General features: G+C 36.4%; 1 protein-coding gene across 2 annotated transcripts in view; it reads left to right on the forward strand.

The window, feature by feature from the left end:
- ATP7A (ATPase, Cu++ transporting, alpha polypeptide) overlaps positions 1 to 19295 on the forward strand; it is a 266921-nt gene extending 247626 nt beyond the window's left edge. For both annotated transcript variants that reach the window (XM_006873741.1, XM_006873742.1), the window contains 6 exons: positions 3141 to 3287; positions 10166 to 10308; positions 12583 to 12786; positions 16436 to 16553; positions 17691 to 17793; positions 18958 to 19295. In XM_006873741.1, coding sequence (XP_006873803.1) covers positions 3141 to 3287; positions 10166 to 10308; positions 12583 to 12786; positions 16436 to 16553; positions 17691 to 17793; positions 18958 to 19231 — 989 coding nt within the window. In that variant the 3' untranslated portion in view covers positions 19232 to 19295. The remainder of the gene's footprint in view (positions 1 to 3140; positions 3288 to 10165; positions 10309 to 12582; positions 12787 to 16435; positions 16554 to 17690; positions 17794 to 18957) is intronic.
- The last annotated feature ends 2740 nt before the right edge of the window (positions 19296 to 22035 follow it).

The raw sequence follows: 22035 nt of genomic DNA on the forward strand, positions 1-22035 counted from the left end.
TTGATTGACAGCTTTGCTGGGTAGAGGATTCTTGGGTGGCAGTTTTTTTCTTTCAGGGTTTTATATATGTCTCCCCATTGCCTTCTTGCTTGTATGGTTTCTGTTGAGAAATCCAAGCTTATTCTGATTTGATTGCCTTTGTATGTTATATTTCTCTTTTCCCTAGCTGCCTTCAAGATCCTGTCCTTAACTTTGATTTTGGAGAGCTTGATTATTATATGTCTTGGAGATTGTCTTTTAGGGTCTGTTTTTCCTGGGATTCACTGAGCTTCTTGAATGCTTATCTGTTCATTTTTCAGGATGTTAGGACAATTTTATTCCAGAAGCTCTTCAACTATCTCCTCTGTGGAGATATTCCCAGAGGGAATAGAAGGAAATACTGTTGAATGGTGATGCATGGAGGGAATTGTCATCATTGCAGTGACGAGTGCAAAACTGATGTTGTCCCATGTAAACTATCACTCAATGCATAATACACAATAAAAGCCTAAAAAAAGATTGAGAAAACCTGTAAAGCTATGTTTGGAGGAAAAAAAAAACAAACAAGCAAACAAAAGAAAACCACATAACAAAAATTAGAAGGAACGATGAAATGATAATTTTGAAGAATTGCTGTAATTAATTAAGTGTAAATTAATTTGAGAGTGAGAAATTCCTGTGGTTAGGTTTAGGGGCACTCTCCCTTTTGTATGTTTTACTGCAAGTACCCCATTCAAGTGTTAAGGTAAAGACTGAAAAACACTTCGTGTTTCCAGCAGGGGAACTCAAAGACATTTTTGGAACAGATACTTCAACTACAGGTAATACTTTAACTACAGCAGAATGCACATTCTTCTCAAGCTATCTTAGAACATTCACTTACACAAACCATATTCTAGATTATAAAACCTGTCTTAACACATTATGTTATGTGCCATCAAGTTGGTTCTGACTCACAGTGTTAGGCAGTTAGAACAGGGAAAAGAAGAGGGTCTCATGTCACACCACATACAGCTTTTCTCAGAAGAAAAATTAGAGCATCCTCAGCCACTCCTAAGAAACCCTATATAGGGTTGCTATAAGTCTGAACAGACTCAACTGCACTTAACAACAACAATAATGATAAGAAGATACTGACAAGGAGGTAGAGAAAGGAACTGTTGTAAAGGGGAAATTATTTAATCAGTCATGAGACTGGGGAACAAGACTCAGAGTAAGCATATTTAGACAAATTCTTCAAATTACCTGCTTGGACACTTGAACCAGGAGTACAGCTCATGTATCTGACCAAAAGATACATCAAGGAAAAGCCAAATTATACTTCAGGTTCCACCTCTTTATTTGCAAAGTGGAATCCCATTATTATCTCTCTGTAAGAATGTTTATGCTTAATAAATCTTTTCTCTGCCTTTAAAAAAAAAGAAGTAGGGAATGATTAACTGTTAAAAATGCTGCTACTAGGGCAAGTGAAATGAAGACAGAATTAACCATTGGGTTTATCAAAATAAGGTCACTGGTGTACTACTATATGAACAATTTCATTAGAGTATTAGAAGCAAAAACTTTATTGGAATGGGTTCACATGAGAATAGGAAATATAAATTGGAGAAAGCTAATAGAGACCACAGTTGTGAGAAGTTTTGCTATGTACAGATGCAAACAAATAGAGCAGTAGAGAAGTATGTAAGATTAAGAGAGAGTTGTTTAAAATAAAACAACTGAAGAAGAATTGGTGCATTTGAATTGTTGTGTTTGTGAAGACTATTGAATATACCATTGACTGCTAAGAGAATGAATGAATCTGCTTAGAGTAAGTATGGTTACAGTGTACCTTGAGAATTAAGGATGGTGAGACTTTGTCTTGCTTACTTTGTACACATCAAGAGGGACAAATTGAAGAAGAAAGACATCATGCCTAGTAAAATAGAGGTCAGAGAAGAAAAAGGAGACCCTTAATGAAATGAATTGGCACAGTGGCTGCAACAATAGGATCAAATATAACAATTACTATGAAGATATTGCAGGACTAGGTAACATTTCTTTTTGTTCTACATAAGGTCTCTATGAGTTGAAGCCAACTTGATGGAACCTAACAACAGGAACAATCTATTAAAGATAGAAAATTTGATGATGCAGGTATAAGAGGAGAGAATTGCTGGAAAGAAGTTCTAGAATAAGTAAAAGGATATGGACACAGGTACAGGTAGTTGGGCAGACATGATGAGATCTTCTAGAACTTCTCTTCTGATTGCTTCTGTTTTCCTTCTGAAGTAGGAAGCCACATCATCATTTTGTATGAGAATAGGGGAAGAGAAATTAGAGATTTGAGGAGAGAGAAGATATGAAATATCCTTATGAAATAGAAAATGAATGGACTTGGGAAATATAGTAGACTTGTCAGACAGCATTAAGGGTCTTTTAAAGTAAGTGGTCATCAGTTTCAAACAAGCAGCTCAATATAGTTGTATGTTTTTGTTCAGCCACATTTAGCTACTGATGCACAATAAATATTTTGAATTTAATTGAACTTTTCTGGAAGGTCAAAGGGAAAATTTCAGCAAGAAAATGACATTTAAACAGGCTTTTTTTTAAGTTTTTTTTGTGAGTTGAATGAGAGTTTACATGGGAGAGCATTGGTTTTACACTCATCCTGTCGTACTTCATTTCATTGCAATGGTTACAATCCCCTCCATGCATCATCATTAGCAGTATTTGCTTCTATTCCCTGTGTTTGTTTTTTTGTTATTGTTTTGTGTGCACACAAAAACACTTAGGAATATATAATTATTTAAACAACCAAAAGACGCATTCCTCAAGCCTACCTCCTGGTCACCAGCACACAGCCTTTCTTTTTCCATGAATCTAGAGTCCTCGGCTGTTCTATCTCTCCATGTCATCATCTCTGCCTCCATCTCTGGTTAAACTGCCTCTTAAAGAATGGTGGAATGTGCTTTTTGGAAAGGAGAGGTATAGATCTTTTGGGTGGAGGTAGAACTGTATTCAAAGCCCCAGAGTCAAGAAGGAACAGTATATTACTAGAAAATTTGAAAATGTCTGTGATAGCTATGTTCTACCAAAAATGTAATGTAGTAGCTATGCAAGATCATGGTGCTGTTATAAAAATTAAATTAACTCACTAAATATTTTATGCTTTCTTTCAGATACTTTTAATGATCAGCAGTACAAAGTCCTCATTGGTAACCGGGAGTGGATGATTAGAAATGGTCTCATCATTAACAATGATGTAGATGATTCCATGACTGAACATGAGAGAAAAGGTCGGACTGCTGTATTGGTGGCAGTTGATGGTAAGCCTTCTTATCTATAAGGGTTATTTAGCAACAACTTGAATACAAAGTGAAAATATTAGCAGTACATAGTTGTTAATGATTAATTAAAAATTCTCTTGCATTTTCTTGGCTTTATTATTTTCCTCCCTAGCCAACAGTTAAAGAAAAATGTAGCAAAGTGGTAAAACTATCTCTATTCACAGATGACGATCTGATATATAGAAAATTCCAAAGAATGTGCTTTAAAAAAAAAAACAAAAAAACTAATAGAGGAATTTAGCAAAGTTGCAGGATAATGTCAACACAAAAAAATCATTTGGGTTTCTATACAAAGAGAAACCTAAGAAGGAGATTAAGAAAAACAACTCCATTACATAGTACCTAAGAGAATAAATTATAAGAAACTTACCCAGGGCTGTGAAAGACGTTGTTGTTGTTAAAGTGCTGTTGTGTCGATTCCGACCCATAGCAACCCTTTACAGGGTTTCCGAGATGGTACATCTTTACGGGAGCAGAAAGCCTCATCTTTCTCCCGCAAAATAGCTGGTAGTTTTGAACTGCTGACCTTTAGGATCGCAGCCAGATTCGTAACCACTACACTACCAGAGCTTCTTGTGAAAGACGTACACAGTGAAAATTATGCAATTCTCTGTAAAGTACTTATCCTAGCACTGGTTTAATGATAGACATATAGAGCAATGGAATATAATTGAAAACTCAGAAATAAATCCAGGCATCTATCGTCAATTGATTTTTTCACAAAGGAGCCAAATCCATTAAATAGGGAAGGAACAGTCTCTTCAACAAATGGTGCTATCACAACTGGATTTCACATGTATAAATATGAAGCAGAGTCTGTGTCTTATGCTGTACATAAAAACCAGTTCGAGATGGATCAGGGACCTAAATGTTAAATCTAAAATCATAAAGTTCTTTGAAAAAAATATAGGAGCAAAGCTTTGAGACCCAGTTTATTTCAATCATAGATTATGAAACACAAGAACAAATGCATGATATTTGTAGCAAAAACAAAATAGACAATTGAGTCCTCATAAAAGTGAAATGCTTATGTTTATCAAAAGACCATCAAGAGTTTTTTGTTTGTTTTTAAACAACCTACAAACTGGGGAAAAATACTTGGAAACAATACAACCAGTAAGGATCTTGTTATTGGTAAGTGCCATTGAATTGGATTATCTCATAGCGGACCTGTATAATTTTCCCATGGAGGGTTTGAACCACTGACTTTGTGGCTAGCGGTCCAATACGTATCCGGCAGTACAACACTAGGACGTCGATAAGGGGCTAATATCTAAAATACATTACAATTTAACAACAAAGAGACAAGTAAAATCCAAAGCAAAAATGACAGTCTGATTGGCTACTACAAGAACAAGCAAGTTGTTTGTTGGGGAGCCATCAAGGCAAGCAATCAAGTCCCTTCAGGACAAACCCCTTCCAAGACTGAAACTCAAAGGGAACACATGAGCAGGCGTGCAAGCTTGCTGGTGACCACATTGTTCTTCTGGTGAGTAGAAGGGAAAAGGCAGGAATGAAGATATGGGCTGAGTTTGACCACATTCCTTAGACTCCCGTCAACCTGGAGATGAGAGGGAGAAGAAAAAGGACTGGTTGGTCTGAAGTATGAGGAGACCTGGGGACTCCTGAGCCCATGGACAAGGACCTAACCATGGAGGGCTAGAGCTGAGAATGAAGTGTTCAGCTGATATGAAGTGAGGGGAGATGCACAAGAATGCCAAACTTGTAGGTAGTACTCATTCGTCCTAGCCTTGATTGCTTGATGATCTGAACTTGACTAGAGGAAGATTAAAGCAAAAATGATAAAGGAAACAAGTATAAATTTCTACAATTTGATGAACTTGACCTATACTTATGGATGTAGTATCTCAAAATACCAACTGAGAGGGAAGGAGTCTTCACATCAAGGATCAATCCTATCCCTTCTGTATAAAAGGTTGATAGGGACAGGCAACTTAGACATTGACTACCTAAATTGGTGGGTGGGGGGGTGGTTGTTGTTGTTAGGTGTCATTGAATCAGTACTGACTCATAGTAGCCTTATGCACAGCAGAACAAAACACTGCTAGATCCTGGGCCAACCTCAGTACTGTTGCCACACTTGAGACTATCGATGCTGCCACTAGCCCAATCTTATTTCTCTGACTTTCCACCTTACCAAACATGATATCCTTCTCCAGTGATGGGTCCCTCCTGACAATATGTCCGAAGTATGAGAGACGAAGTTTGGCCATCTTGGCCTTCAAGGAGCACTCTGGCTGTACTTCTTCTAAAATGGATCTATTGGTTCTTTTGGCAGCCCATGGCACTTTCAGTATTCTCCTCCAACATCATAACTCAAAAGCCTCAATTCTTCTATGGTCTCCCTTATTCACTGTCCAGCTTTCTTTCGCATGCATATGAGGTTATAGAAAATACCATGGCTTGGGTCAGGTGCACCTTAGTCCTCAAACTGACATCTTTGCTCTTCAACAGCAGATTTGCCTAATGCAATGTTTTTTGATTTCTTGACTGCTGCTTCCATGAGTGTTGATAGTTTATCCAAGAAGAATGAAGTCTTTGACAACTTCAATCTTTCTCCGTTGATAAGAATGTTGTTTATTGGTCCAGTGGTGAGGATTTTTGTTTAGGGGAGGGGGATGACTAAAAAGGCACAAAGTGACTGGCTTACAAGTTCTTAAGAGGGAGTTTAGTTTCAGAGTGTGCAGTGGAATGTAGAATCCTCACTGAATAGTTTTCATCTTGTCTAGACAGGTTTGGTGAAAGGAGATGGGGATAGGATTCTTATGATTCAGTAATGAGTAATTGTTATCATGACTAATTGCATTTGTCACAACTGTGAAGGTAAAAGTTTTGTAACAAAAAGCAGGGAATAGTTAATCTTATAATCCAGGAAAAGAAGACCCTAGGACCATCAAGGGAGAAGAGCACAAACGGAATGTGGGATCCTATCTAAAGAAGCAGTGACACCAGAGATGGAGGCAGAGGTGATGGCATGGAGAGCTCAAGCAGCTGAGGACTCTAGACTCATGGAAAGAGAAAGGCTGTGTGCTGGTGTCCAGGAAGCAGGCTTGAAGAATGTGCACTTTGGTTGTGTAAATGATTATGTATTCCTGAGCATTTTTTTGTACATTTCTCCACCTCCCCACCTCCCCACCCCCCCAAAAAAACCAGAGAATAGAAGCTAATCTTGTTGAATGATGATGCACAGAGGAGATTGTAATCATTACAATGAAATGATGAGTATGTGTAAAACCAATGTTCTCCCATGTAAACTAGCACTCAATTCACAATTAAAAACTTAAAAAAAGAAAAAAATAATAACCCATTTTAAAAATGGACAAAACACATGAACAGACACTTAACCATAGAAGATTTTCAAATGACCAATAAACATGAACATTAACATTATTAGCCATTGTTGTTTGTTAAGGTCCGTGGAGTTGGTTCTGACTCATAGTGACACTTTATAGGGTTTCTAAGGAGCAACTTGCAGTTCAAACTGATCTTGAGATCGAGTGCTTAACCTGTGGTGCCACACCAGGACTCCTGTTGTTGCTGTTGTTATATGCCATAGAGTTGGTTAGGACTCATAGCAACCCTGTACAGGGTTTCTGAGGCTGTAAATCTTTATGGGAGCAGAAAGCCTCATCTTTCTCCTGCGGAACAGCTGGTAGTTTTGAACTGATGACCCTGAGGTTAGCAGCCCAATTCGTAACCACTACGCTTCCAGAACTCCTATTAGCCATTCGAAAAACGCAAATCAGAACTATAGTGAGATACCATTTCATTCCCACTGGGATGGCTAACTTTAAAAAAAAAAAAAAGTTTTGATGGGGATGTGAGAATATTGGAACCCTCATCCATTTCCTATGGGAATACAAAATGGTACAGCCACTGTGGAAAACAGTCTGACAGTTCTTCAAAGAACTGTAGAGTTGTCATATTACCCAACAATTCCATTCCTAAGAATCTAATAGAAGTGAAATGAACAGACATATGCATACCTATATTCATTGCAGCACTCTTCACAATAGCAAAAATATAAATGTCCATCAATAAATGTGTAGATAAGCAAGTGAAATACTACTCAGTGATAAAGAAAAATGAGTTCCCCAAATATTTTATAATGTGAACCTAGAGGATATTACGTTGAGCAAAATAAGTCAGTCATTAAAAGACAAATATTGTATGTTCTCACTTTTATGAAATGTATAGTAAGTATTCAGAAATGACGATTCTTAGTGGTTACCAAGGGTCTGGGGAGGAGGGAGAAGAAACACTTGCTAAGGTGGCACCAAATGTGGGTGAAGTTCGTACAGCATGAGTGGTATAATTGATGTCAGTAAGTTGTACATACAAAAAAGGATGAGTTAGCAAATGCTAGGTTATATATTGGAAATACAGTGGCTCTGTAAGATAAGCACTGAACTGCGAATTACAAGGTTAGCTGCTCAAGTCCACCGGTGCTCTATGGGAGAAAGATGAGGCTTTCTGGTCTGCAAAGATTTTAAGCCTTGGAAAACCTATACAGGGTCACTGTACCTTGGAACCAGCCCTATGACAATTAACAACAACAGGTTATATATAATTTTGCAGGTAACAAGAATATAAAGAGGATGGTGGCTACAAATGCTTATATTAATTAGACATGGCCAGTCACAGTCCCCTCATCGGATTAGTTCTCTTGGCTTAAGGATTTATGGTCATGGTGCCATCAATTGTCATAATACAGTCCTTAGGGTTTATGTTCTACCTCCTAGTACAGTGAGTCTGGGGTCTTAAAAGCTTACTTTAGACCCAGAGAGGGAGAGGGGCTGTGTACTGATGACCGGGGGACAGGCTTGCAGGGTATAGTCTTTGGTTGGTTGATGATGCATGGAGGGGATTGTAACCATGGCGATGAAATGATATACGATAGGATGAATGTAAAGCTAATGTTCTCCCACGTAAACTATCACATAATTCACAATAAAACATTTTTTTTTAAAATTAAAACAAACAAAAAGCTTACAAGTGACCATCTAAGATACACAACTATTGGTCCCTATTTTTCTGGAACAAAAGAGAAAGAACAAAACCTAAGATTCAGAGAAGGAATCAGATTATAGGGCTAATTGTCTCCATCAACCACACATAGTCTCCTCTGCCTTAAGACCAGAACTATATGGTGCCCAGCTACCACTACTGAATGTTCTGATCAGGGACTTAATAGATGGATCCTGATAGAAAAAGAGAAATGTGGAACAGAACTTTAACTTTTTAAAGATTCCAGAGTTATTGGACCTATTGAAGCTGGAGGAGTCCCCAAGAGCATGGTCCTGAATTTCTCTTCAAACCTTGAATTGAAACTACCTTCTGAAATAACCTTTAAACAACTAACAGTTCAGTTAAAAAATAAATAAATAAAGATTGCCACCTTTAAGTATTACGTTCTGTTTTTAAAAATTATGCAAGACCAAATGGTCAGCAGCTATTTTAAAAATAGGTGAGAAAGTGTGGGGTGGGCAGTGAGTTTAAGTTAATGGGAGTGAAACAACTAAAACAAACAATGAGAATGCTGATATAATATAAACAATGTAACCAATGTCACTGATCATTATGTCTTGACACTCTGTAATGAGAGCAGGTTTTGCTGTACATGTTTTTACCAAAAATAAAAATATTCGTTAAAAAGAAAAATAACTACATGAGGATTTTTAAAACCTATTATATATTAAAATAATAGCAAAGTGAAATAACATTTGTAGGTCCATCATACTCAGTATCAGTTTTAATTTTATATATTCTATTTCTGTTTTTGTTCATCTCACAAAGAGTTACAAGCCTTGAAAACCCTATCCAGGGTTAGAACTGACTGTACAACACTTAATACAATATACACATTTTAATATAATTATAGTATTACTACATAAACTATTTTAAATGGGCATATTGTTATATGTATACTATACCTCTTTAATTAGAATAATAAAATTAGAATAAAAATCTTAAATCCCTTGTATACACACTATTTTATTCTGCTTTATTTAATAATAAATATTTTCCAGTATTGCTAGATGCTTGTATTTTAATGATAATATAACATATGAAATGTATATACCATGAATAACTTAATCACCCCCCTGTTCTTGGAAATTTAGACTATTCCTAATATTATAAGTAATACTGCAATAAGCATCTTTGAGGATTTTGGTACTTTGAGGATTTTGGTAATTTTGTTAAATTATTTCTTAGGGTAAATTTCCAGCTGTGAGGTTAATGAGTCAATATTTATAATCATTGCTAATATGAAAGCATAGCTTTTCTAAGACAAGGAAGGAGCAGAGATTATTATTATTATTTAAAATAAAATAGGTTCTTACAGAGATTTTTCTTTCCAGTATAAAACGGTAATTTTGTCTCCAACTCCGTTTACCTTAAAAAAAAAGTATCTTCATTTTAATTTGCCTTTAAATTAGCTAAGGTATTTGGTACTATGGAATCCTGGGAGGTAGTGTAGGATAAGCACTGGACTGCAACATCAATGGTTCAATCCCACTAGCCACTCCTCAAAAGCCCTATACAGGGTCACTGTGAGTTGGAACCAACTTCATGGCATTTAACAACAGCAACAAGTAACTCCTAATATGCATGCATGATCATTAATTATCCCTTCTTCACTCTATTAATTTTCATAACCAAATATTGAGGTTTGGTGCACATTAAGGGTTTTAAAGTTTGTGTGAGCTCACAGATATTTTGAGTGAAGCTGAGCCCTGAACAATGTTACTTAATACATCTATTTCTGAAATTTTAAGTCAGAATATATTTTACCGTATTTAAAACTGTTTTCTCTTTTGCTGTTTCTATATTAGATGAGCTGTGTGGGCTGATAGCCATTGCTGATACAGTGAAGCCTGAAGCAGAATTGGCTGTCCATATTCTGAAATCTATGGGTTTAGAAGTAGTTCTGATGACTGGAGACAACAGTAAAACAGCTAGATGTATTGCTTCTCAGGTAATTGGTTTACTTAGTTATTGTGGCAGGGGCATTTAGGAACTTCTAATTCTTCATATACATTTTCTTTTTGCCTTCAGACTCTGAAAGAGTTAATATTACCTATTATTTTCATTATCATTGAGTAGCCTTAGCTGATTCCTTAAAGAATTGATATGTCCTGCTAAAAGTATTTGTGTGCTACTTTTATAAATAAAAGGCTTTTGCCTGATTTATGGATTGCTGAGTAATATTGTACACTGTTTCTCTTGATGCTTCCTTTGAAGTGTTGCTCATATTCTTTCTCAGTACTTGCCAGCCTAAAGCATGCTTTCATAATCTCATACCTAAAACAGGGCAATAGCTTCATCACTGCCTCCACTAGTCCATCCTAAATAATACTGATGGAGCAATCTTCCTAATATGCATCATTTTAACATGTCATTTCTCTGCTACTGATCCCCAAATTTTCCTTACCTCCAAAAGTTTAAATCACTCTTTTCCCGTGCTCTCTGTTCAGTCTTATTCCCTGCATTTTTTCATATGCATGTCTGTTCATATACAAATATATAGTTCTAGTATATTCAGCATCAGTTGAATAATTTTGTACAGCTTGTTTAACAGGTATATATATATATATTTTTTTTTATGTAACAATATACCTTGGATTTTTGTCCATACTTGAACATTAAAAAAAAAAAGTTTCATTCTTTTTACATTGCTACATGGAATTCCATGGTATTTGTGTATAATAATTTGTTTAATCATTGTCCTAATGATGGACACTTAGGTGGTATTCAAAATGTTATTGTTACAAACAGGGCAATAATGAAGATCCTTTTAAATGTATCTGTTTGTACATGTATAAGTATGTCCAAAATATAGCTAGAAGAGGAATCAGTGGGCCAAAGGATATGCATATTTCAATGTTGTTTTTCAGTGCTGTTGAGTCAGTTCCAACTCATAACAGCCATATACACAACTTAACAAAACACTGCCCCGTCCTGCACCATCTTCACAATTGTTATGTTTGAGCTTGTTGTTGCCATTGTGTCAGTCCATCTTGTTGCGGTCTTCGTCTTTTTTACTAACCCTCCACTTTGCCAAGCATGCAGTCCTTCTTCAGATATTGGTCCCTCTTGACAACATGTCCAAAATACAAGAGACAAAGTCTCACCATCCTCACCTCTAAGAAGCATTCTGGGTGTACTTCTTCCAAACAGATTCATTTGTTCTTCTGGCAGTCCATGTACTTTCAATATTCTTTACCAGCACCATAACTGAAATACATGTTTTTTTCTGTGGTCTTCCTTAGTCATTATCCAGCTTTCACATACATATGAGGCAGTTGGACATACCATGGTTTGGGTCAGGTGCACCCTCGTCCTCAAAGTGATATCTTTGTTATTTAACACTTTAAAGAGGTCTTTTGCAGCAAATTTGCCTAATGCAAAGCATAATTTGATTTCTTGACTGCTGCTTTCATGAATGTGGATTGTGGATACAAACAAAGTTTAGTCTTCCTCAACTTCAGTCTTTTCTCCATTTATTATGATGTCATTTATTGGTCTAGTAATGAGATTTTTCATTTTCTTTACATTGAGTTGCAATCCAATGTAGTCTTTGATCTTCATCAGTATTTCAAGTCCTCTTCACTTCCAGCAAGCAGGGTTGTGTGATCAGCATATCTCAGGTTGTTAATGAGTCTTTCTCCAATCCTGATGCTACGTTCTTCTCATATTATTTCCACAGCATACAGATTGAATAAGTATGGTGAAAAGATACAACTGTGGCACACACATTTCCTGATTTTAAGCCATTCTGTATCCCCTTGTTCTGTTCTAACAACTGCCTGTTGGTGTATATACAGGTTCCACATAAACACAATGAAGCATTCTGGAATTCTCATTCTTTGCAGTGTTATCTATAGTTTGTTATGATCCGCACAGTCTAATGCCTTTGCGTAGAATGCACATTTTGATAGATGCTGTCAAATAAATTGTTGTTGTTAGGTGCCATTGAGTTGATACCGACCCATAGCAACCTTATACACAGCAGAATGAAACACTGCCCGATCCTGGGCCAACCTTACTACTGTGAACATTACCAATTTATACACCCACCAACAGAGTATAAGGGAACTAATTTTTCCACTTTTTTGCTAACAATGGACATTATAATTTTTATAAAGTTTGAATGTCTGATGGATGAAAATGATGGCTTGTTATTGCTAAGCATTTTTCAGATTCTCAGTAATATTCCTTATATGAATTAATTTTATTTTTCCTCATGTAGGTTGGCATTAATAAGGTGTTTGCCGAAGTTCTACCTTCCCACAAGGTTGCTAAAGTGAAGCAACTTCAAGAAGAGGGAAAACAGGTAGCAATGGTAGGCGATGGAATCAATGACTCCCCAGCTTTGGCAATGGCTAATGTTGGAATTGCTATTGGCACAGGCACAGATGTAGCCATTGAAGCAGCTGATGTGGTTTTAATAAGGGTGAGTTCTGTGGCCTATCATTTGAGAAGCTATCTGTATTAGTCATACTTCTCCAGAGACACAGAGTCAGTGAGATAGACATACACAGAGAGAGAAAGAGACTGATACTGAGACTGAACTGAGATTGAGACCAAGACAGGGAGAGAGAAATTGATTTATTTTAAGGAAGTAGTTTATGCAATACTGGAACTGACAAATCGAAAATCTGTAGGTAATGAAGTAGACTAGAAACTCCAGCAATCTTGAGTCTGAAATCCATAGGCCAAGTAGTAGACTAGGTATTCAGACAAGATATCTAGGTTACAGACTTGAGGCAGAATTCCTTTTCCCTGGGATACTTCAGATCTCCTCTTAGGCCCTGAGTGAGGCCCACCCACATTATTAACAGTAATCTCCTTTACATAGAGGCAGCTGATTATGAATGCTAATTAAATAATCAAAATACCTTCATAACAGCATCTAGAATTAGGTTTTGACCAAACAACTAGACACCATAGTCTAGCCAAGTTGACACATAAAATAAGCCATACTGTTCAACCCTTGCCAACTTGTCACTCATCCAGTCATTTTAAACCATAATGTGCTTGACTGTAAAGTCTATTTGCACCACAAAGCCATGGTTCAAGTTTTACCAGCTGCTCCTCGGAAACCCTATGCAACGTAGCTATGGGTAGAACCAACTCTACAACACTTAACAACAACAATCTCCAAATAAAGTCCCTTGTTTGCATGTTGATTCAGAAGCATGAGGAGCCCAAAATAACCAGATGGCAGTATGAACTTTCAATTTACTGGGTTCACTGTTGTATACAGACTGTAGGGTTGTGGGGAGAGGAAGCAAAAAATTTGCTAGTGTATCACTAGGAGGAATAGAGAGTGGTGACACTCCCATTTCTGCCTCTTGATTCCTGAACCTGTGAATCCTGGCTATGGGAGAAACAGAACCATATATTAGATGCTGATTTAAAGAATAGACCACATCCTGGAGAATACTGCCCCAGCCCTGCAAGGTATTGCCACCTAGCAGGTGTTGTAACCGAGTCCTTAAAAGATCCTTCCACTGTTCTGTCAAGCCAGTCACTTCAGAATGATGAGGAACATGCTAAGACTAGTGAATTACATTACCATGAGCCCATTGCCACACTTCATTTACTAGAAGTTAGTTCTTTATCAGAGGTAATGCTGTGTGAAATACCATGATGATAGATAAAGCATTCTATAAGTTCATAGATGGTAGTTTGGGATTACATGCAAATCCATATCCACAGTAAGTTTCTGTTCCAATAAGAATAACACATTGTCCTTTTCATGATTGAAGCCATCAAATATAATGCTGACCGATCATCATGGGGTGTCAAATTGTGAACTCAGTATTGGCCTTTGCTGCTGGCAGAGTGGGCACTCAGCAATGACTGTAGCCAGGTTGACCTTGGTGAGTGGAAATCCATCTTGCTAAACCCATTTATAACTTCCATCCTACCACTGGACTGCTAACTGACAGGTTTATAGTTCAAACCCAACAGTCATGCCTTGGAAACCCTATACAAGGTTGCTATTAGATGAAACTGACTCCATGGCACTTAACTACATCAACAGCATGGCTCAAATGGCAGAATAGCTTACATGGCAGCCTGACCCCAGGGCAGAGCTTTCTCTTCTTCCATGTCCCACTCAAAACTAGCAGCTTTCTGGATCAGTAAATAGGCTGGAGTAGCATACCCTAGAAGAAGAATATATTGCCTACAGATCCCAAAGAAGGCCACAAGGCATTGTGTCTCCTTTTGAGTTATGGGAGAGGCCAAATGCAGCAACTTATATCCTTCACCTTAGAAGGAATGTGTTAATTTGGTCAAATAATGAAACTACATCTGGAATAGCCAAATGCAGTAACTTATCCTTCACCTTAGAAAGGATATCTTGACATGTCCCACACCACTGGACCCTTAGAAGTTTCATTAAGGTGGAAGGCCCCCTGAATTTTTGTCAGGATTATTTCCTACACTTTGACTTGTAGATGTCTTATCAATAAGTCTAGAGCAGTTGCTACTTCTTGATCACTAAGTCCAGTCAGCATAAATCCATCAATGTAATGGACTAGTATGATGTTATGTGGAAGGAAAATACAACTGAGGTTCCTGCAGACTAAATTAAGACATAGGACTTAATATGGAGAGTTAGTATACCTCTGAGGTAGGACAACGCATGTATGGTTCTGGCCTTTCCAGCTGAAGACAAACTGCTTCTGGTAGTCTTTACTAACAGACATTGATTAAAAAGCATTTGCCAGATCAATAGCTGTGTACCACACACCACGAGATGTGTTAATTTGGCCAAGTAATGAAACCATGTCGGGAATATCAAGTGCAATTGGAGTTACTACCTGGTTAAGTTTGCAATTATTCACTGTCACTGTCTTAGATCTATCTGTGTTTTGCATGGCCAAATAGACTAGTTGAATGGGAATGTAGTAAAAATCACTACCCCAACATCCCACAAGTCACTGACTGGAATTAAGCTCTGCAATTCCTACAGGAATGTAGTAGTGCTTTTAGTTTACCATTTTTCTAGGTTTGGGAAGTTCCAATGGTTGCCCTTGACCTTTCTTGCTATAATAGTCTCCACTACATAGTTTAGGAAAACAATCTGGGGTTCTTCTAATTGTTATGTGTGTATATTCCAATTATACATTCTGGAACTGGGGAAATAGCTACAAATTAGGTTTGGAGACCCAGTGGACCTGAGCTGAAACTCAATTGATTACCTGACCTCCAGTTGCCCCTACTCTGACAATTTTGTTCTACTGGAGTTAATATAAGAAGCCATGGTGGTGCAATGGGTCAAACATTTGGCTGCTAATTGTAAGGTTGGCAGTTCAAACCTATCAGCTTCTCTTCAGGAGAAAGTTGAGGCTATCTGATCCCATAAAGATTTACTATCTTAGAAACCCTCGAGAGCAGTTTAACTCTGTCCTGTAGGGTTGCTGTGCTGTATCAGAATCAACACCATGGCAGTGGGATTTTTTGGTTAGGAAATTAATGTGTTCAATGTCCAGTAATTATCTTGGGATGGTAAGTAGGCTGTACATCATAAATTAGTAAAGGTGTGTGCCAAAGTTGTATTCTTTCACCATACTTAATCTGTATGCTGAGGAACTAACTAGAGAAACTGGATTATATGAAGAGCATGACATCAGGGTTAGAGACTCATTAATAACCTGCTGTGTATGCAGATGATACAATCTTGCTTGCTGAAAGCAAAGAGGACTTAAAATACTTGTTGATGAAGATCAAAGACCACAGTCTTCAGTATGTACACAGTACCTCAATGTAAAGAAAACAAAAAAATCCTCACAACTGAATCAATAAATAACATAATGATAAATGGAGGAAAAATTGAAGTTGTTGAAAAACTGAAGTTGTTGAAGACTTCATTTTGTTTAGATCCACAATCACCACTCATGGAAGCAACAGTCAAGAAAACAAACTATGCATTGCATTAGGCAAATCTGCTTCACAAGACCTCTTTAAAGTGTTTAAGAACAAATGTGTCAGTTTGAAGACTAAGGTGCACTATATATATAGTAGCAAATACAAAAGTTAATAGTTAAGTAATAGTTTCTCACGGATATCACAAATATTTCTGTTCTCAGAATGATCTTCTGGATGTAGTAGCAAGTATTGACTTATCAAGAAAAACAGTCAAGAGGATTCGAATAAATTTTGTCTTTGCTCTAATTTACAATCTAGTTGGAATTCCCATCGCTGCTGGTATGTGACTGTTAACTAGTATTACTTTCTCTTCTGAAATCATAGAGATCTAACCTATTTTAGTTTAATTCTTCTTGTTTTTATTAGAAGCACAAAACTTTGTCCTTAAATTTTGTCTATATCACCTTGGTATGATGAGAGATAATGTTAAAATGAGTAATTCTGATTTTAAGCCATAACGAGTCTTGCTGACTTGTACAAGGGTATTGCTATTAGGATTCCAGTTCATGCATGCATAGGTTTATCCCCAACAAAACATGTTTAAACGTTTCTCTGTGGTCACTAGATGGCTACAGACAAATTTTCTCAGCAATACACTTGTCTTGGTCTCATTAAGGTGCCTTCACAAAAAAAGGTACAATAAAAAAAACAACAGTGTCTTCCAAGAAGATCTGTAGGGCCAGATAAAATTAAGGCACGTAAGTCGGCTTAGAAGGTTATGACTATTATTTTGAGGATTCCAGAAGCATAATTTTGGCATGTTTTCTCAAAGGACTCAGGATGATAAAAGGAGCTATTATGAAGAAGTTTTAAGAAAATTGAAAAATAGCATTGGTAAGAAAAAGACCAGGACATTTGCATCAAGAATATTTTTTTTTTTTTCTATCGTGACAATGTACCTGTGCATTCTTCAAGGGTAGCAGGGCTGTCCTATGAGAATTTTATTGGGAAACCTCACCCTTGTAACCCTGATCTTGCCCCTCTGGACTTCTTTTTGTTCCCAAAACTCTAAGAATAGTTAAAAGGAACATGATTGGAGTGCCTCAGCAATACCCAAACTGCAGTTTTGACACTGTAAATCAAAGAATGCAGAATTATTTGGGGAAGGGTTCGAGAGATGGAAACATCACCTTCAGAAGTGTAAACCTAGATGGAGGCTATATCAAGAAACAACGGCTTCACATTTTAATATTTTTGTTTAATAAAGGTTTGTATGATTTTATAGCAATACTTTGACTTACCCTCGTATAAGAGTGTTCACAGCAAAATCCTATTAGTGAAAACTTGGCAACTATGCTATATCCATCAACGAAAAGATAAAATACTGTAAATATTTTAAAACTAAAGTGTTTTGTAAATCTTTATGGTAGTTTCTTTACTGCTGTGTGTTCTAGCTAATCCAAATTTATTTCCTAGGAGTTTTTATGCCCATTGGTTTGGTTTTGCAGCCCTGGATGGGATCTGCTGCCATGGCTGCTTCATCTGTTTCTGTAGTGCTTTCTTCTCTCTTCCTTAAACTGTAAGTCTAATGGCTTGTTCAAGTTTATATTTTGTATTCCTTTTATCATACACAGTCTATCTGTCTATTTTGGTAGGTTATATTGGGCAATGATAAGCCAACGAATTTCATAATAATAAATATTAGTTATGTAATTGTTACCTTATGTAGTTTATACATAGTAACCACAAGCAGTAAGTGAGGTAAAATCTAGTACATTGTCTATGAGAAGTAGGATTTCATTTGACTATACAATTGTTTACCTTTTTAACAGAGATCACCCTTAACACACTTTCATGCCAGATTAATTTACTTCTTTCATTAAAAAATTATTGTGGTAAAATATATACAACAAAATTTGCTATTGTAACCCTTGTAAGTACACAATTCAGTGACATTAATAGCTTTTACCAGGTTGTACTGCTAACACCATTATTCATTTTCCCAAAATTTTAAACCTAGACACAAACTCAGTACTCACTCCATCAATAACTTCCCATTTTCTCCTTCTCACAGCCCTTATTAACCACCAACTTGCAATTACTCATTTTAGATGTTTCATATAAGTGAGATTTTACAATATTTGTTTTGATTTATTTCACTCAGCGCAATGTTTTCAAGGTTTATCCATATTGTAGCATGTATCAGTACTTCATTTCTCTTCATGGTTGAGTAATATTCCATTGTACGTATATACCACATTTTATTTAATAATTCATCTGTTGATGGATACTTGGGTTGTTTCCAACTTTGGCTATTGTGAATAGTGCTGCAACAGACATTGGTGTTCAAGTACCTGTTTGAGTCCTTGCTTTCAATTCTTTTGTGTATATACCTAGCAATGGAATTACCAGGTCAGCCCTTATGGCACAGTGCTTGGCTGCTAACCAAAAAGTCAACAGTTCAAACTCACCAGCCACTCCATGGGAGAAAGATGTGGCAGTGTGCTTCTGTAAGGTTACAGCGTTGGAAATCCTGTGAGGCAGTTAAACTTTGTCTGGTAGGGTCAGTATGAGATGAAATTCCCTAGAGGGCAACAGGTTTGATTTACTTTTTATGATAATTGCTTAACTTTTTGAGAAACTTCCAAACTATTTTCTTACTTCTTTCATTTTCTAATGTAACAAGCATCTAGTTCACACTTGGTCAATTATTTCAAACTAGTATACTTTTGCATGTGTCCAGTTATAGGAAACCAACTTATGAGAAATATGAACTGCATACCCGGAGCCAGATAGGACAGAAGAGTTCTTCAGAAATCAGTGTTCATGTTGGAATAGATGACACCTCAAGAATTTCTCCTCAACTGAGTTTGCTGGACCGGATTGTTAATTATAGTAGAGCCTCCATAAATACACTACTGTCTGATAAACGTTCCCTAAACAGCACTGTTACCAATGAACCTGACAAGCACTCACTCCTGGTGGGAGACTTCAGGGAAGATGATACTGCACTGTAAAAGGGCAGAGAGAGTACTACTAGTTTAGCTTACTATGCACTGACAGTATTTATGAAATTACCTTAGCTTTCCAAAATATTGTGGAAGGATTTTATATTGGTTTCATGCTTTTATGTTAGGAGTTCCATTTTAGTTACATTGATCTAATGTCACAAATATCTTTTTCAGGATATCAGCTCTGCACTTAGCTTTATTTGAAGTGAATTTCCAGTATTTGTTGTTTTCACTAGAAACAGATAAAGTAGAGCAGTGGGGTTTACAACAGGCATACAATTAAAGATTGCTGAATTGCTGCTAAAGTGATAAATTTTTTTTAAAAATTGACAAGCAAGAGCGATCCAAAGAGGATAATTTTTAAAATTTGAAGATTTGAGAGCATGCATAACCATGAGATTCTTGGGCCCTCTTCCTGCTAGATTGTGGAGCAATGACTTTGAAAGCACTGTTTAAAGCATTGAGTTTTAGAAAGGAGCAGTCAAAATTATTTGAAAATAGATGTGCCTTATTCATCTGCAAGCTTTCTTTCCCCTTATTCCCCCCTGCATCTTTCTTCTTGAAGTTACTTTCTTAGATGCTCCAATATGTTTCTTTGACTTTCTTCTTTCATGTAAGCCAGGTTTGGGTGGTTCTTCATCTTTAAAATTAACTGACTACTTTTCATTATTTCATGTTTTCTGTCTTGTCACTCAAAGGTCTCTGAGGCTCTTAAGTACCCATTCTCCCATCTTTTCTCTTGTAAAGAATATTATTAAAATCTTCCTTCAACCTTTCTAATTTTCTGCAGGTTTTTGAATTCACTCTTGCTGAGTTCAGCTATAAGACATTATTCTTAGCATAGTCTCTCTACTAGCCTCCGTCTAGAAATGTTAAAAAAAATTGAGCCTTTTTTGCAGTTAACATTTTCAAAGGTTAACACTACCATCTTTAACATATACGGGTCATATAACATTACTTGGATTCACTAACTTTGCCTTTTTTTTTTGGACAGAATATAAGTCCTTACTGAGTATGTATAATTTAATAGATTTTAATTATGTTTTAGTGTTTCAAATTAACCTTTCAAAATGACTTTAAAATAATGTTATTGTACAAAGCTGCTTTTACCAAAAAATACAATAAATTGTAATACAGTAATTAAAACTATTCTATGTGTGGTACCTTTTAGCCAAATTTATACTTTTTTCTAGTTTAAGACATTTGCACTTGATAGTCAGTGTGATTGACAAATTTAGGGGCTTGTTCCTTTTGTCCTGTGAATTTAGAAATACCCCTGTGAGTGCCTGGGAGTTAATATACCTGCCAAAGGTCTGGTACTTGTATAACTATTTAAATTTCCTTGTTAATTGCAGGGTAGAATTTCACATGCAGTGAAAAGAACTCATAGAAAAATCCTAATTTTTTTTCCTATTACTGTATGTAAAGCTGCTAGCACAATGCCTGGCACATAGGCTTTGTACTCAGTAAATGTTTTTTTTTCTCCCATTGATACCAGTTATAAATGTAAACATATTTTTATAAAGCAGGGTCTAAAATCAGGTGGTTTTACTCCCTTTCTTTCTTAAATACACACAAAATTTATAACATTGTTCCATGCTGTCTTTTCAGATTTGGAAATTTCGAATTTTTTCTGACTTATCTTAAAAAGTGAACTGCAACTTTTGATGAAGGTGCTATTAGTCTAGGTAGGCAAGCCCATTTCAATGAAATGTGGATGGGTTTGTATATCTAGGCTCATTTTTAGACCAATGCTTATGCCAACTTCCATGCTTCCAGTTGGAGTTTAATATTTATTTCTTATTTTAATTCCAGTGACCCATCATAACACATCTTGTTTCTTCTAGAAGAAATAACTGATAAGACACATGTATAGACTTTTAGACTTTTCTCACCCCAGAGCCAAATTGAAAAAAAAAAATAAGTTTTTTTTTTAAGCAATTGAACATAGCCAGCTACTGTCTTTGTTATCATTATTATTGTGTGTGTTTGAGTCTTCTTCTTGGCCCCATATGTATGTTGTAGAACATTGGGAGTATCAGTCTGTAGTTTGGGAATATTCAAGTATATATATTTCAGTCCTTACTATATGAACAGGAAGCATACTGTTTAGAAAGAGTCATGTCTTAAACATCTATAGCCACATTTAAATTCTCTGCCACAAATCTCTTTTGCAATTCTAAACTCCCATTACCTTAAGAAAGATGTTGATTCAGTGGACAGAGAGCTAAATATAGGGAATAAAAACTAGATACTATTGAGAACAAATATAATAAATTTGTGTTGATTCCGACTAATTGTAGCCCTGTATAGAGTTTCTGAGGATGTAAATCTTCATGGGAGCAGAAAGCCTTATCTTTCTCCTGCCAGAGTGACTGTTGGGTTTGAACTGCCGATCTTTCAGTTAGCAGTCCAGTGCTTACCCTTCAGTACCACCAGGGCTCCTTTCATACATACAAGGGGACAAAAAAAAAAAATTCATGGAAAAATGGGATTTAAAGATAAAGGAATTTTTGCATGAACTTTTTGAAGTCCACTTGTATATATATTTCACCATACAGAAGGAAAGTAAATTTGCATTTAAATTTGATATCTGAGTATTTGCATTTCTTTATTCTACTCTTTTGTACCCTCAGCACAGCAACGGTGCCCTCAGTCTGAAGATAACAAGGACACTTTGGTTTCGTATGCTGGTTCAAACTCAAGTATAGGGCACCTTTTATCATAGATATCCAAAGATGTCTTTTGAATTTCAAAGATTTGAATACAACTAAAGTATTTAGTATTACAGAGTAGTCTAGAGAAGTATT

Source organism: Chrysochloris asiatica, unplaced genomic scaffold, assembly GCF_000296735.1.
Source record: "Chrysochloris asiatica unplaced genomic scaffold, ChrAsi1.0 scaffold00252, whole genome shotgun sequence".
NCBI classification, from domain to species: Eukaryota; Metazoa; Chordata; class Mammalia; order Afrosoricida; family Chrysochloridae; genus Chrysochloris; species Chrysochloris asiatica.